Genomic DNA, 15,419 nt, shown 5'->3' with positions numbered 1-15,419 from the left:
ATCATTGTACTTCGTTTTCAGTTACGTATTGCTATAAAGATGAACGGCAAAGGCTAAGCCATACGATCTAGACACGGGAATGCGGAGTACATCATCCGTCAAAATTGAACCATCAATGTCATCAGTAGTTGTCACCTCGGACATCGCCGGTGACACGTGGCATCAGCGGTGGCATTTAATGAGCGTGCCCAACCTTAATGGAGAGTTTGCATGCATCACGAGGAAATTTGGACGGCGTCGGCAATAGTTATCGGCTCGCCCCTCAACAGCAGTAGGAGGGCCCGCTCGAGGAGAGAGGTCATTCGGCGTTAACCGAACGGGATGTAGCTCGCCCGTTAGCCGATCGGCCGACCTCGCACCAAACTGTTGGTCCAGTCAGTCGAACTTACAGCCTCCTTCGACTAGACTTGAAGGGGAGGCATGTGATCTAAGGGTAAAGTGAGACCCGGATGGTAAGGAGCCAATGACATGTGGGGTCGAGTCAACACGGTCAGCGGGATGGTAGGCCAGCTGGTGTCTGCCCGGGCGTGACGCGATAGCCCAGCTCAACGCTGGGTTTTCGACGCTCAGGGGCCGAGCGGAGTCCCCGCTCGGCCGAACGGTGGACACTGCATGTGGCGAGGCGGGAGCAGGATGAAGCACTAGGAGACAAACAGGACTCCCACTCGACTCGGTCACTGCCTCAGCAATGTGGGGGCGCGGCCGAGCGGACCCCCCACTCAGTCTTGTAAACGATCAGATGAGCAAGAGGGAATATCTTCCTCGGGGCAGGTGTCACCGACAGGCAGCATAGTTGGCAGCATGGTCAAGCAGAGAATCGTACGGTGGAAGCCTCCATTGTCACGTCAAGGATATGCCCGGTCTGTTAAGATATGGCGTTAGACACGTTTTTCTGACACACTCATTATAAGTATACTTTGAGAAGCGTGCACGTCTTGGTAAGCATGCACGCACCTTCAAGGAGTCCTATATAAGGACCCCGAGACTTCAACAGAGGTATGCGCTAGTCACCACTGTAGTTACAGTTCTCGTTACTCTGCTTCGATTTCTCGCCGCCGGGAACTGACTTGAGCGTCGGAGGGCCGTCGCCGGGAACCCCTTCCTGGCTCGGTTTTGTGCTTGCAGGTTCTCGACGGAGGTCTACGCCATCCAGGAGCTTACGTGAAGCCAGAAGGGAGCGCCACGTCCCCAGCGACCATCGTCTCAGCACTCAGATAGGATCAATTCCCATTGCTATTAACCCCTCAATCAAAACCTATTATCATTCCTATTGCTAAATATATACCAAGCGCCCCTAAGAGTTACTAGCTAAGCAAACACTAGTGTTTTTAGAGAGTTGATTAGTAATTATTGGTCAGGTAAAATAGAGAATGAAGGAAAAAAACTCTCTATACAAATCAACAATATAAATTGAACAAAAATTAACTAAAATTGTCTCTTGACATGCAAACTAAAGTAATGAGCTAGAAAATATATTATTTATAAAATTTGCAAAATCCACACATAACATAAACTCAACTTACACAAAACTTAACTGTAGACACAAAACACATACAAGCTTACTTGACATTATAATGCTGTTTATTCAATATGTTTTGTTTTTTTGTGTATATATCATGTATAACCGTGTCTTCAACTAATTACCTTCCACATTCAATGTGCTATAAGCGTCTCAACTAAAGAAAATGTTTAATTCTTTTCCATCAGCATGAGTTGTGATCTCCTCTAGCAAGCTCTCCCTCTCAACATTGTCTTGCTCATATTGTTCCCATGACGACCATGGGTGATGCGTGAACTTTCTCAGTGTATGCAGCTCCTCGACCACTTCCTTCATCGTAGGCCTTTCTTCCCCCTTCAAGTACAAACACCGCTTGATCAGCTCACTAAGTTCTTGAATCAATTCGACATTAGCTTCCTCTTTCACTTGATTGTCGAAGATATCAAACACGTGATTCTCATCCATGAACAAAGCAAAAATCGTCACCAAATTTCTTTGTTCTTCAGGTCCTTCGAAACAAATTGCCTTTTTACCGGTAAACAACTCCAGGAGAACCACACCAAAGCTGTAAACATCACTTTTATAGGTCAATTCATATGTTTGAAGGCACTCAGGATCAATGTAACCGTAAGTGAATTGCACCAGTGTAGCGAATTGTTGCTCATCCTTGGGTATTAGCTTCGAAGCCCCAAAGTCTGAAACTTTTGCATTGTAATCATTGTCTAAAAGTATATTGGAAGGTTTTATATCTCCATGAATAATACTAGGCGAAGCTTCCATGTGCAAATATTCCAAAGCCTTAGCAGATTGATACGCAATCCTTAGTCGAATGTCTAAAGAAATTGAAGAGCAATTCTTATTTTCATGAATAAGATGAGATAGAGTTCCATTGGGGACAAACTCATAGACCAACATTGGCATCTCTGTCTCCAAACAACAACCCAAGAGCTTTACTATGTTGTCATGGTTGATACGGGATAAAATGAGTGTTTCATTTCCAAAACCTCTCTTTAAGCTCTCATCGATGAGCTTTGGTTTTTTTATAGCCACAGTGCATTTGTCCTCTAAAATTCCTTTATATACAATTCCATTACCTCCTTTGCCGAGTATTTGTCTGTCATCAAAATTATTCGTGGCTTTCTCGAGTTCTTTGATTGCAAATATCCGAAATGCAAGGTTCTGTTCTTCCTTCATCTTTTTCTTCAAGTCAAGACCTCCGTGTTCTTCAAAATATCTTCGCTTAATCTCTTCGAGTTTTTTTCTTTGACAAACCAAATAAAAACACAAACCACATAACAGCAAGAAAATTAAACTGCCAGAAACACCTGTACATGTTGTATGAATGAGGAGGTTTTAAATCAGTAGGATATGCGAAATCAAAACCCATGAAAGAAAATATCATTGTCAAAGATCAATTAAAATTAAAAGCAAGAACGATTAATTTACCTGTGACAACCTTTGTCACTATGGACTGCCGTGGTATTGGAATGCAGCCAGTGCTGGAAGCATTGCCCGTTGTACCTTGCGGACAATAACAGTTATAACCACCGAGCGTGTTGTGGCAATCGCCTTTGCATGGATACACATCTAGTCGATCACACTCATTGATGTCTGCAACCATATTTAACCACACACACATCTATAAGTTGAAAGGATTAATAGATTGGAGATAGAGAGATGTCAATATATTTTGATGACAAAAGATGAATACGTCCATCTCTAACGTCTCTTAATTTGTCTCAGGGCCAATATACAAGGAATAATGACAGAAAGACGGAGTGAAAAACTCTTCTCTGTCGGGTCTGTGAAGTAAAAGTACCTTGGCATCCGTTGAAGAGGTATGGGTTGCCTTGGAAGCCACTGGAACAATTGCAAAGATACCCAGGAGCATCGGGGGAGTCAACGCACTCGCTGTGCTGACTCACACAGGCGTAACGGCTGGAGTTGCGCCGGGCTTCCTCGCACGTCTCATTTCCGATCGCAAAAGTCACCACCACCGGCACGCTTCGCTTATAAATCTCATCCAAGAATTTGGTGGTCGTGATGTAAGAGCTCTGGAAGCTGAAGTGATTCTCCTGCACCAGCACCGCGTAGCTGCAGGGGCTGAAGTTCCTCGTGCTGGAGCCATCGTGTTCTGAATCGAACCGGACGTCGATGTAGTCGAGACCCCGGGGAACGGAGGTTTGGCAGCAGCCTATGCCGGCGCAGGAGCCGGATCCGTCGGCGAGGCTGTCGTTCTGGCAGAAGGTCATGCAGCCGCTCTGGTACGGTTTGCCGCCCTGGGTGCCGCTGATGTAGGCGAGCGTGTCGCAGCCGATGACGGTGAACTTGTTGTCGGCGTCGGAGAATCTGTACGGCAATCCACTCATGTCGAAAGACCACGTCCCCCTGCTCCGATCATCGTAGCAATTCCACGAGATCGTGTTGTACACCCGCCCTTTGCCCTGCGCCAACATGATCTCGATGATCTCCGTGTCACCGATAAAAGGCCGGTCCTGGCCGTCGGCGTTCTCCAGGCAGTTGACCGTGTAGTTGAGGCCGATGGAGCAGTTGCGGCCGATGCCGAACGGGTAGGGGATCTCCACATCCCCGCAGCTCGTCGGGCACTCAGAAGCCGGTAATTGCGGCCGCTCTCCGGATGCTGCCGGCACACCGGCGACCAGCAGCAACAGCAGAACGACCAAAGGCACGACCTCCATGTTCTCTTAGCTTGTTCATTCCTTGTGATCTAAAATTAGCTCATCTTCATTTACCAACTCATAACAACTACAACTTACATAAATGCTGCGAGAAGGAATTGGCAATTAAAAGTATTTGAAGTCAATGGATGGATGAAGGAGAAGCAGTCTTCAAAGTCAACGGAGGAACAAGAAGACGACACTTCGCGCATTTGGAATGCTTCTTCGAGTTGAAACCAACAAAAACTGTATTTTTTTTTTATCGAATTAAAAAAATCTCCAGCAGATTGAGTGAAGCTGAAGTTTTCGACTACAGCGCGCATGATGTAAGTTAGGGTATACAGAATCAAAATGATGAATTCTACATGGACGCAAAACTCGGTCTTATCCATCGACCTAACACAGAGAAAAGTTTTTTCGGGAAGAACACTGATACAGCGCATGTTCATAGGGTCAGTAAGATGATGGGCTTAGAAGTCAAGACCACAGGATGGTCAGAAGTCAAGCCTCCATGATTGATTAGAAGTCAAGCTTACGTGGAAGTCAGAAGTCAAGCTTACGTGGAGGTCAGAAGTCCAGCCTCCGTGGCTGGTCAGAAGTCAAGCTTATATGGCCAGGGTCCAAGTCTCAGCTGACGAGATGGTCAAAGGATAGGATTATAAGTCGGACAAGTGCCAGCCCTGATAGCGGTCAAGGACAGGGCCCACGAGCCAGGTACAACTGAGGATTGAGCTCACGAGTCAAGTAAAAGTAAAGGAAAGAAGGCCCTTGGCGCAGAACAAACTGGGTGTACAGGCTGGAACGTACAGGCCGTGGATAATAGCGGACAGATGCAGGTCGGGATACAGATCGGGCATACAGGTCGGGACGTACAAGCCATGAATAACAATAGGTGAGCGCAGGTCGGGAAACAGACCTGGCGTACAGGTCGGGACGTACAAGCCATGGATAACAATAGGTGAGCGCAGGTCGGGAAACAGACCTGGTGTACAGGTCGGGACGTACAAGCCATGGATAACAGTAAACAGAAGCAGGTTGGGATACAGACCTGGCGTACAGGTCGGGATATACAAGCCATAGATAACAGTAAATAGAAGCAGGTCGGGAAACAGACCTGGCGTACAGGTCGGGACATACAAACCATGGATAACAGTAGACAGAAGCGGGTCGGGACACAGACCTAGCGTACAGATCGGGACGTACCCGCTATGGATAACGATAGATACAGGTCGGGATACAGACCTGGCGTATAAGTCAGGACGTACAAGCCATGGATAACAGTAAACAGAAGCAGGTCGGGGCACAGCACTAACGTACAGGTCATAGATAACAGTAGACAGAAGCAGGTCGGGACACAGCTCTAGCATACAGGTCGGAACGTATAGGCCATGGATAACAGCTGACAAAGGCAGGTCGGGAAACAAGCCTAACGCACAGATCGGGACATACGAACCACGGATAACAGCATACAGAAGCAAGTCGGAGTACAGATCTCGAAATACAGACCCAGCGTCCAGACACTACAGGACAAACAAGCCAAGGAATCGTAACCGCTTGTCAGAGAATAATCAATGTGTCAGAGAATATGCTAACAATCGGGGCTCACTACGCCTTTGGTTTTGTCGCCGGCCTATTAGGAAGAGCCACGTGTCAATCACCGCCAGATAAAGGCTGACAGCCGACATTCCCTAACACTCGTCAGGTCCCAGAAACATCCGTTGTAGTATAAAAAGGGATGCTTTGTCCCTTATACAGGTACGCTAGCTCACTCGTCATTTCTCACCAATCTTTACTTTTTCGTCCAACTTCACTGTATTTATGGGAAAAAGTACGACTTGGCGTCGGAGGGGCATGCGGGGGCTTTTCTGGTTCTAATAATCTCTAACGACTCGTGGGATAGTCACAATAGTGCGAATGAGGTGTCGTCACGATCCGATGTCATCGCCCTCACCGGCCGCTCATGCGAACCTTTAGGATGGATGCGGATAGATGATCTGCAGTGACTTCGTCAACTTTCAGCACATTAAATCCGTCTTCATCCGACTAAATTTTCGGACGGGATCAATCACGATATTTTCTTACATAGGGAGCCGCATCTGGAAGATTAACAACTTTGAATCGGTCAAGTGCAGAACATGTAGCAGTATAGTGTTAATTTCTGCTATTACTTGTAGAGAGGAGGAGATAAAAATGTAATTATTTAAAATATAGGTAGCAAAATGAAAAAAAAAATATTAAGTATTTTATGTTCGGAGAAGTATTTAAACGAAGAACGGCGAGAAGTTTTGCAGCGGCGGCGGCGGAAGAACGGAAGTCTCGCCGGCGCGCGAGCAGACCGTTTTGTGCCCTTAAGATTTTAGGGTTTTGGTTCCTTTTGAGCCGGTTCGAAATCTCTGTAGTCGCTCCGCCAGTTCTCCCAAAACCTAGTTTAATGGCTCACATCTCGATATCGGCGATGACTCGTGGAAAGATCTAGGAAGAAAGGGTCGTGCGTTGCTTCTCAATCTCGAGCATCGAAAATGCCTTGTTCACGTAGCATAGCCGCAGGACTTCGAACCGTAAGTTATCCTCCCTCTAGTTTCCATTTGCTTCCCCTTCGTTCCCTAGGGTTTCCGAAGAACTTCATTCGTTGATTGATTTCAAGCTTGATTTTTGCAGTATTATTTCTGTTGTCTGAATTATATAAGAGCTATTTGTTGTTCAGGGCAGGATTTCTGAGGTACATTGAGTTGAGTTAGTTAGTTGCTTGAATGTTGGGAATCTTAGAGAATTCTTTGAAATATCTTGAGAAATGCACAACATTGAGATCATTTCTGCAAGTTCATGCTCAAATAGTCATCAAGGGCTTCGACCGTGATAATTATGCGGCCGTCAAGCTCATAAGCTTTTGCAGTAAAAAGTTGGGCGATCGAGATTATGCTCGCATGGTATTTGATAACCTCATTGATTCAGCGAATGTTTTTCTTTGGACCGCGATCATCACGTCTTACTCGAACTATCAATCTGAGGTGACCAGGGAGGCAATTCTGATCTACAGAATGATGCATCAAAGAGGAGCTCATCCGAACCCTTTTACGATATCTTCCGTGCTCAAAGCATGCTCATTTTTGAAGGCCGTGCCAGAGGGCAATCAAGTTCATGCTCATTCCACTAAATTGGGGCACAATTCCTCCATGTATGTGCAAGCAACATTAGCAGACATGTACACGAGAGTCGGTCGTATCCAAGAAGCTTCACGACTGTTATGGACTTCCTCGGAGGACAATGTTGTGTTATGTAACACGATGATCTCACATTATTGCAAGGAAGGTGACATGGAAGCTGCCCGTGAACTTTTCGATAAAATGTCTCACAAGGATTCAGTCTCATGGAATGTTATGATATCCGGATACGCAGGTATTGGAGACACTTCCACCGCTAGAAAACTGTTCGATCAGATGACCGAAAGAGAGATCAGTTCTTGGAATGCACTGATGGCTGGATATTGTCGAGATGGAGGATGGTACGAAGTTATGAGCCTCTTCAAGGAAATGAACTTGAGAAATATAAAACCCAACCATGTGAGCATGGCAATGTTGATGTCGGCTTGCGGGCATTTGGGAGCTTTAGAAATCGCGACACAGCTTCATGGGTTCTTAGCGAAAAGTTGCATCTGGATGAATTGTTACGTATTCAATTCATTGCTCGATATGTATGCTAAATCCGGCGATGTTCGTGAGGCTTACAGGGTGTTCTCTGAAATTCCCGACAAGGATGTGGTGTCGTACAACATAATTATCTTAGGTTTTGTCAGTCATGGGCATGAAAAAGATGCTATGAAATTTTTCACTGAGATGATAGAATCAGGCATCCAACCTGATACCATCACTTTTCTGGGCATCTTAACCGCATGCAGTCATGCTGGGTTCATCGATACCGGACGCGAGTATTTTGAATGCATGAGCAGAGATTACTTGATCGAACCATCAGCTGATCATTATGCTTGCATAGTCGATTTATACGGTCGGGCAGGACTTGTTAAAGAGGCATATGACTTTGTAAAGGCCATGCCTATTAAACCACATGCTGGTGTTTGGGGAGCCTTGCTCAACGCGTGCAGGATACACTGTGAAATTGATATCGGAATGGTTGCTGCTAGGGAACTGTTTTCCATCGAGCCTCTAAATCCCGGTAACTATGTCCTCCTATCGAACCTCTTTGCTAGAGCTAATTTGTGGGGCAATGTAGCCGAGATTAGGCATGCGATGAGGCGGAAAGTGCCCAAAACAGCAGGATGCAGTTGGATTGAGGTTAAGGGCGAGGTCAATGAATTCTTAATAGGGGATGAAAAACATCCTCACAGCAAGAGCATCAAGGAAGTATTGAGGCATCTGCTTATGCAGATTGAATAGGTAATAGTACTATCGATCTGACTCCCCCCATTCTGAGTGAGTCTCACTTGTTTTTTATGACAAATTATGAGCAGAAGGGAAAAGCAAAACTGATTTTGGTTGAGTTTGTTCCTGAGATCTCTGTGCTGATTGAATTTCAGTGACAATTCAGATCGAGTTATATGCTTGTATCTTTGTATTGAGTTCGTAGAACAGCAAACCCTGTATCCCAACTTTTTCGGAGATACAAAAATCTTCTCTGCTGTTTAGTTTTATGCAAACATAGACAAATCGCAACCTAGGAGGGAGGAGAAGAGAGGAGGTTCAGTGTGGCATATTCCATTCGTGTTACTCAGTACTCACAAAACGCTGTCAGCTGGCCATGTTATCGACCACAACGACTTGAGAGAAGCTACTTGTTGCAAGGTCGGCGATACAAGTGGCACAGAGAGATGGAAAACCAAGCAACTGTGGGTTATTCAGAGTTTCTTTATTTGTTTCTGGCTTGACTATGATAGAATTTCAAGAGGTGTTTCTCATAAACACTCGACACTAGGTCTTACAGATTTCTACGAAAGAAGTGGTATCGCTTGTTTGAAGAGCTACTCTTTCTAAGAACTTGACTGATATACTTCGAGTATTTCTCTATCATTTCAGTAAACAAATTCCCTTATTCTTCCTCTGATCGGCATTCTCATTCAAGATGAAATCTTGCATTATGTCCACGAGCATGAAAAAAAGATGAACAAGCAAAATCAAGAATCTAGCTTCCACAAAAGCTAATGAAAATTTTCCATGATAAGCAGAATGATACAAGAATAATACTAAAAAATAGACCGTTGAACGAACATCATCTGTGCTCGTGTATACTCGAGTTTCTATTGCAAGATTTTTCTATTGCAAGATTTTAAATGAGACGTGATATGAGCTCGATGCCTTCGATATGAAGAGTTTGAGGTCAGAGATTGAGTTCGATGCCTTCAATATGAAGAGTTTGAGGGCAGAGATTCTACGACAAAGCTTCTGTGAGCGACTGTGATGGAGCTTGTGCAAGGGTTAGTTTTTGGCAAGCACGAGAAGGATCTATTACGTCGTGATGAGGCTTACGCAAATGAACCTCTGCAACGAGATAACTGGACTATCTCTTCTGCGAGCACAACTCCTTCCCTTATCCCCTCCTTTTTCTCCTCTGGATCTTCTGCACCATGAAAAACACAAATTTATCTACTTGTAGTAAGAAAAAAGATCACAACTAAAAGTATTGTGGGAAAAAACAAATCTAGGACATCTATTAGGGGAAAAAAAAAGAAACAGATAATGACTCATTTTGTTCATTTGGATGAAATACCACTTCTTGGTAAAATGCTCCATATACAACCCCCTTTTTTTTGTCGGAAAAATCAGCTTAGAATTTTTGAAAACCGACAGTTTTTTTATCGGTTTATTTTCATTGCACATTCAATCTGTGAACTAGAAGAAAAGCCTTGGCCCAATAGTAAAATTGTTGCCGTGTGACTTAATATTCACGGATTCGAGTCACAAAAAATAATCTCCGAATTCGAGTCACAAAAATAATCTCTTGTAATGCATGATAAGGTTACGTAAGAGACTCTTCCTCAAGGCATTGCATTGACTGAAGTTTCGTGCATTAGACTGTCCTTTATAATTAAGCTGAACTGGACTGATATCTAATTTCAAGTTTTTTTGGTCCAACCAGTGGTTCAATTCATATTTTGTAAATACTAACCATCATAAAAAATTCAGAACTAGTAAAGAAATTACTGACCTGAAAAACTATTATGAAACCAGCACAAGATTATGGTCGAAACCCGCCACTGCTTGTAGAATATCAAGCCCAGCCAGAGACTCCACCATGGCTGGCTCCGTCTCGTCCAACGAGCTTCCGAGTCCAAGTCGGCCATTTCGGCCAGAGCCCCACAACCACAACTCCTTCTTGGCAGTGAGGGCAAGGGAATGCACACGCCCAGCAGAAACTGATGTTGGAGTTTCTCCATTGAGGGCTTTGATTATTCCCGGGGCATCTTCTCGCCCTCGACGCCCCAACTGGTGACTCCGGTTCCATCCCCATGAAAGCACAGAAGTGCAAGCTCCAGATGAAGTATGGCATATGGCAAGAGAGTGACCGAGGCCTGCTGAAACTGAGAGTGAGAGAGTGTTCGTGTCAACGGGAAGCATAACAGAGCCTTCTCCTGTGCTCCTGCCCAGCTGACCATATGTATTGTCTCCGCCGCTTAGTATACTGGAATTACCTGAAATAAATTATGAAACTATAAGAAAATTTTCTGACCAACAAAGATACAATTCTTTTTGGTAAAATTCTCATATCACACACCTAGTTTCAGTTTTCCCAAATCATGCTTCCTGATTTAGCAGCAAAAAATACCCATAGCTTGATGATTTTTTTTTTCTTCCTGAATTTTTTTAAGGGAAAAATTTTATTATTTTGGACAAACAAGGATACCAGATTCATAGTAGCTAGATTTACTTGGAAAATAAATTTTGAATTGAAATAACTTGTTTGTGGTCATAAGTAAATAAATTGAGTTGAAATAAGTTGTTTTTGGTGATAAGTAGTTCTGGCTGAACATGTGCTCCAAAGAGTGTGGGGAATACAGGCATTAGTTTGGGATTTGACACTGAGCCACACTACTTCATACACCTAAATTGTTCATTGGTTATCCCCTCGAGAGTTGTAAGGAAGTCTTAGTTTGTGTTTTGGAGTTATGAAGGGCCATCAAGTAATTTTTATTAAAAAAATACTTGATCGTGCTACATTGTTCATATTGGTCATCCAAGACTAATCTCGAGTATATGGGAAGAAGATTTGGAGCCAAAACGACTTAATGTCCAAAAACTAAGCCACTTAAATTATTTTTTAGATAGATCTCGCTCCACAAATCTAGTGGCTTTATATATGTCCAACACGGGAAAGTTTTGACCTTCGAAAAAAAAATTTTAAAAAAAAACATGAAGCTAGAGGTCTTGTGGGGCTCGTGATTTGAGAAAATGTTTGGTGAGAAGTTTGCCCTTCTTTTTCGACTAAGTGAACTTGAATTGAACTGCATACCCTGCTAATAACAGCTTGAAAATTCCAATCCTAGCATTATATCCTAAGAACAAGAATATAAAAATACTTCATACAACAGATACTTAACAAGATTAGCAAAAAAACAAGGCATATCAAGAATTCATGATAACAAATAATTTCCTAATAAGCAAAAAGGTACTTACCAGAGAGCACTAAAGTAATGATCGATACAACAGATACTTAGAAAGATTAGCAAAAAAAAACAAGGCATATCAAGAATTCATGATAACAAATAATTTCCTAATAAGCAAAAAGATACTTACTAGAGAGCACTAAAGAATGATCGAGCCCACAAGCTACATCAGAAGCACTGGAATCACCCATATCCAGAATTTCACATGGCTCCCAAATGATGGGCATGCTCTTCTCTTCCTCAATCTTCTCTGCCACCAATTTCTCGACTGCATCAAGCATTGACGTCGAACTCTCCAATGATCTATCATGTTTCAAAGGTTCATGTGCTACATAGAGCTTCTGCCCCATTTGACCTAATCTTCCATCCTTTGCATAACCCCAACCAAACACCTTACCAGATTTAGTTAGAGCCAATGCATGCCCCCATCCAAAAGATACCTGCTTATTGAGAACAAAGATGTCACAATGAGTCCTGAAACTGGATGAAAAAAATATTAGTCATGTGTTTTACTGTAGAAAAGAATAGGAGCTTTTGTATTATTAAAAATGGCCATTTATATAGGCTACAAAATGGTATGACCCAGGTATAAAATATCTTTCCGAACTGGGATTTTGGAACACCCTGGTCAGATCGATATAGTGTCAATGTCGTTTGAGGAATGCCAACTTGTAATGCCAGAGGCATTGAGGTGGGGAAGAGGAAGAAGATCCAGAGGAGGAGAGAAGAGGAACGAATCACGCCAGCAAAAGAAGATTCCTCATCGTGAGTTACCTCGTCGTGGATGTCCTGTGGAAGCCTTGTCACAAATAGCAGAATCCTAGCCTTCAAACTCGCAAAAACCTGGCCCTCGTGGAAGCTCTATCGTAGTTACTCGCAGAAGTCTCATCGCAATTGCTCATGCAAGCTCTGCTGCAGTTGCTCCCAGAAGCCTTGCTTTTGTGGTTGCTCGCAGAAGCTCCATTGCAGCCACTTGCACAAAGCTTTATTGAAGCTGCACGCAGAAGCCTCATTGCAGAAGGCTTGGCCCTCTCTTTTTATTGAAGATCTTGAATTGGTTTCTTGTGTCGATCAATGGAACAATAAATTTTGCATGCCAACCATACCAAATGTATTCCATAAAACCATGAATGCAACCGAGTCTACTTATTAAGAACAAATTGTAGGTGTTGGTGATAAGTTCATAAGGATACATGTGTCATGTGTCTAGCATAAGCAAACTTACCAAAGAGCAGCACCTTTTGGTTTTCTAGAAAAATGGTCATATTGTCTGAGTCGAGTTATTAGGATGAATAAATATATACATGTCATTCGTTTTGTATAAGCATAGAATAACATCCTCTATTATTCTAGATAAATGGTATTACATAGGCTATCAAATAATTACTGAATCTCCTCATTAAGTACAGATGACTATGCTGGACTAATAAGTTCATAGTATAACCATAGCAAGCTTTTAATGTCTGTGGTACTATTGTGATAAATCATTAACACGTGGCCAGCAAAAATATCTCACAAGAACATAACAAGAAAGGAAGGAGATGGAGAAGGGAAATTAGGCAGAACCCAAGGGGAGTTATAGGAGTCAGATTTTTTTTTTTTTTCAAATTGTTTGATGTCACTAGCAATACAAAGTGGAAGAAGAAACCGTGAGATAGTTGAGTTTTACAGCATTTGTGGAAATTGATATCAAATGAACTGAAGGGTTTATAGTAGGTTAGCACCTTCACTAACTGATGACCTGCAAGTGCCTCGACTTTGGAAGGTTTAGTAGCTTCTATAACACCATTTCCCAGGCCAAGTTGACCACGCTTGGATCGTCCCCATACCCATAAAGAGCCTTCATCGTCAATGGCAGCAGATACAACACCAGATGCAAAAGCAGCTGTAACTCCAACATGATCCACACCTGCAACTTTTTCTGGTTGGCTCCATGTGACTCTGTCAGCAACAATAAGATGAGAGTGAAAGAATAACACAATGCTTTTCCAGTTATCATTTGCTTGAAATTCCATAGGGCAAGAAAAAAAAAGATGGTACAGACTCCAATTATCTATACGATTTCGGCACAAATCTATAACCCCTCAAGTAAAGTAGGAATCAAACAAGTGTAAGTGACTGAAAAATGATTAGGGAAAGTTGACTGTCATCCTTTTTATGATATCTTTAAGATTGAAGATTGAAGATTGAAGATTGAAGATAGAAGTAAGAAGTAGCAAAATAAGATACTTATCGTTATAGGTTGGCAGAGAAATTGCAATCACAGTAAAGATCACGAATAGGGAAAAGGATGAATCTTGGAGACAAACAAGTAAGAGACAACAAAATCGCGGTCACTAAGACATGAAAAAGAAAGGCTTTGAGGTATAAGGCAGAGAACCTGTGCGCCGCAGCGTGCCTTCCAAGCTGACCCTCCTCGTTTCGGCCCCAAGCCCACAAATCCCCTCTGGCGGTGACGGCGAGGGAGTGATAGTGTCCGGCGGCTACAGAGGTGACGTCGGAGGGGAGAGACGGAACCCGGGTCGGCTCGTACCCGTCGGCGAGCGGCGTTGCGATGCCCAAGGCGCCGTTGCTGTTATCCCCGAAGCTCCATACAGACGCCGCCCTCCGTGCGCCACCGCCATCAAGGGATCGGAGGAGATCGGAGTGGGACGAAGCGGAGAAGTGAGATCGAAAGTAAGCGGAGGCGCATCGCATTGTGTCGATTTCTTAGTAAAAAACTCAAAAATTGAAAATGTTTTGGACCTGACTGAGATATTGGGAATGTTCTTTAGCTTCCGTTAGATATAGCAACGGAACGGATTCGGGTCGGATTTTATCAATTTCGAAATTCACCCTGTCAAAAATAAATAAATCCGAATCAAGATCCGATCCGACCCGTCCCGTCCCACCCCGATCTGAATCCGCTCAAAATCTGACGGGTTCAAGGCGGGTTGGATCCGTTAACCTTTATTATTATTATTATTATAGGGATGGGTTGGAGACGGATTCATTGAAATCCATAATCAGCCCAGAACCCGCTTCTAAACCGATCAGCAGATTTAAATTCGTGCGTAATCCATTGAGTTTAAGATTAATGAATGGGCTGGTTTAATCTATAGAATCATTTAAACGATCCATTATCATCCATGGGATGATAACATATCGGATCTCTATATATAGAGGTCAGTATAATTGTGTTTAGGGTAATTTGATAGATCTTTTGGATTCTCATTGACCTAGATTATTTTGAAGTCGGGATCCTTGGCACCCAGGAAGATCATTGCCCTTTGCTTCCATTTTTGCTTCTTGCTCACTATCTTCGGATGAGCTAAATGTCATGGATAATCCAAACTATAACCTGGAAGGATGAACTCAAGGAGAAATCACAATTAATTACGATCAAATCGTGACCACGATCTAATTACAATTACAAATAATTCATCACTAGATTAGAGGAGATGGTGACGTTAGAAAGAGTTCTAGTTGAGTAAAAATAGATGATGGATATTTTAGAAGATATTTTTAGGAAAATATTTAAAATTAGGGGCATTATAAAAAATTTACAAATATATTTTTAAAAAATAAAAAAAACACACTATATTATATTTATTATCTTTCAAAAATACTCTTATGTTAACACTGTTGTAAC

General features: G+C 43.0%; 3 protein-coding genes across 6 annotated transcripts; 1 reads left to right on the top strand and 2 right to left on the bottom strand.

The window, feature by feature from the left end:
• Nucleotides 1-1,468: 1,468 nt before the first annotated feature.
• Nucleotides 1,469-4,269, bottom strand: LOC122011587 (wall-associated receptor kinase 5-like). The gene is made up of 3 exons (XM_042567969.1): nt 3,318-4,269; nt 2,945-3,109; nt 1,469-2,823 (listed from the first exon to the last, which is right to left on the bottom strand). Exons 1-3 carry the CDS (start codon nt 4,195-4,197, stop codon nt 1,673-1,675), a joined length of 2,196 nt encoding a protein of 731 aa, XP_042423903.1. The 5' UTR covers nt 4,198-4,269; the 3' UTR covers nt 1,469-1,672.
• Nucleotides 4,270-6,449: 2,180 nt separating this feature from the next.
• LOC122009233 (pentatricopeptide repeat-containing protein At3g29230-like) lies at nt 6,450-8,821 on the top strand. Of its 3 annotated transcripts, none has more exons than XM_042565312.1 (2): nt 6,450-6,734; nt 6,886-8,821. In XM_042565312.1, exon 2 carries the CDS (start codon nt 6,927-6,929, stop codon nt 8,565-8,567), a length of 1,641 nt encoding a protein of 546 aa, XP_042421246.1. In that variant the 5' UTR covers nt 6,450-6,734; nt 6,886-6,926; the 3' UTR covers nt 8,568-8,821. The 3 variants fall into 3 exon arrangements, with proteins under 3 accessions (XP_042421246.1, XP_042421245.1, XP_042421247.1); XM_042565311.1 differs by having other exon boundaries at nt 6,881-8,821; XM_042565313.1 differs by having other exon boundaries at nt 6,835-8,821.
• A 505-nt stretch (nt 8,822-9,326) lies between these two features.
• On the bottom strand, nt 9,327-14,540 carry LOC122009234 (ultraviolet-B receptor UVR8-like). 2 transcript variants are annotated; one of them, XM_042565315.1, is made up of 5 exons: nt 14,169-14,540; nt 13,513-13,729; nt 11,919-12,228; nt 10,333-10,816; nt 9,327-9,744 (listed from the first exon to the last, which is right to left on the bottom strand). In XM_042565315.1, exons 1-4 carry the CDS (start codon nt 14,483-14,485, stop codon nt 10,344-10,346), a joined length of 1,317 nt encoding a protein of 438 aa, XP_042421249.1. In that variant the 5' UTR covers nt 14,486-14,540; the 3' UTR covers nt 9,327-9,744; nt 10,333-10,343. The 2 variants fall into 2 exon arrangements, with proteins under 2 accessions (XP_042421249.1, XP_042421250.1); XM_042565316.1 differs by having other exon boundaries at nt 9,327-9,741.
• Between the last annotated feature and the right edge of the window lie 879 nt (nt 14,541-15,419).

Source organism: Zingiber officinale, chromosome 8A, assembly GCF_018446385.1.
Source record: "Zingiber officinale cultivar Zhangliang chromosome 8A, Zo_v1.1, whole genome shotgun sequence".
NCBI lineage: Eukaryota > Viridiplantae > Streptophyta > Magnoliopsida > Zingiberales > Zingiberaceae > Zingiber > Zingiber officinale.
This window is presented reverse-complemented; position numbering and strand designations above follow the sequence as displayed.

Coding starts and splice junctions, on each gene's coding strand:
- LOC122011587 (XM_042567969.1), bottom strand. CDS start 4,197: ATGGAGGTCGTGCCTTTGGTCGTTCTGCTGTTGCTGCTGGTCGCCGGT. Junction 3,110..3,317: donor CCTCTTCAACGGATGCCAAG/GTACTTTTACTT, acceptor ATATGGTTGCAG/ACATCAATGAGTGTGATCGA. Junction 2,824..2,944: donor AGTGACAAAGGTTGTCACAG/GTAAATTAATCG, acceptor CAACATGTACAG/GTGTTTCTGGCAGTTTAATT.
- LOC122009233 (XM_042565312.1), top strand. CDS start 6,927: ATGTTGGGAATCTTAGAGAATTCTTTGAAATATCTTGAGAAATGCACA.
- LOC122009234 (XM_042565315.1), bottom strand. CDS start 14,485: ATGCGATGCGCCTCCGCTTACTTTCGATCTCACTTCTCCGCTTCGTCC. Junction 13,730..14,168: donor AGGCACGCTGCGGCGCACAG/GTTCTCTGCCTT, acceptor TGTTGCTGACAG/AGTCACATGGAGCCAACCAG. Junction 12,229..13,512: donor CAGGTCATCAGTTAGTGAAG/GTGCTAACCTAC, acceptor CTCAATAAGCAG/GTATCTTTTGGATGGGGGCA.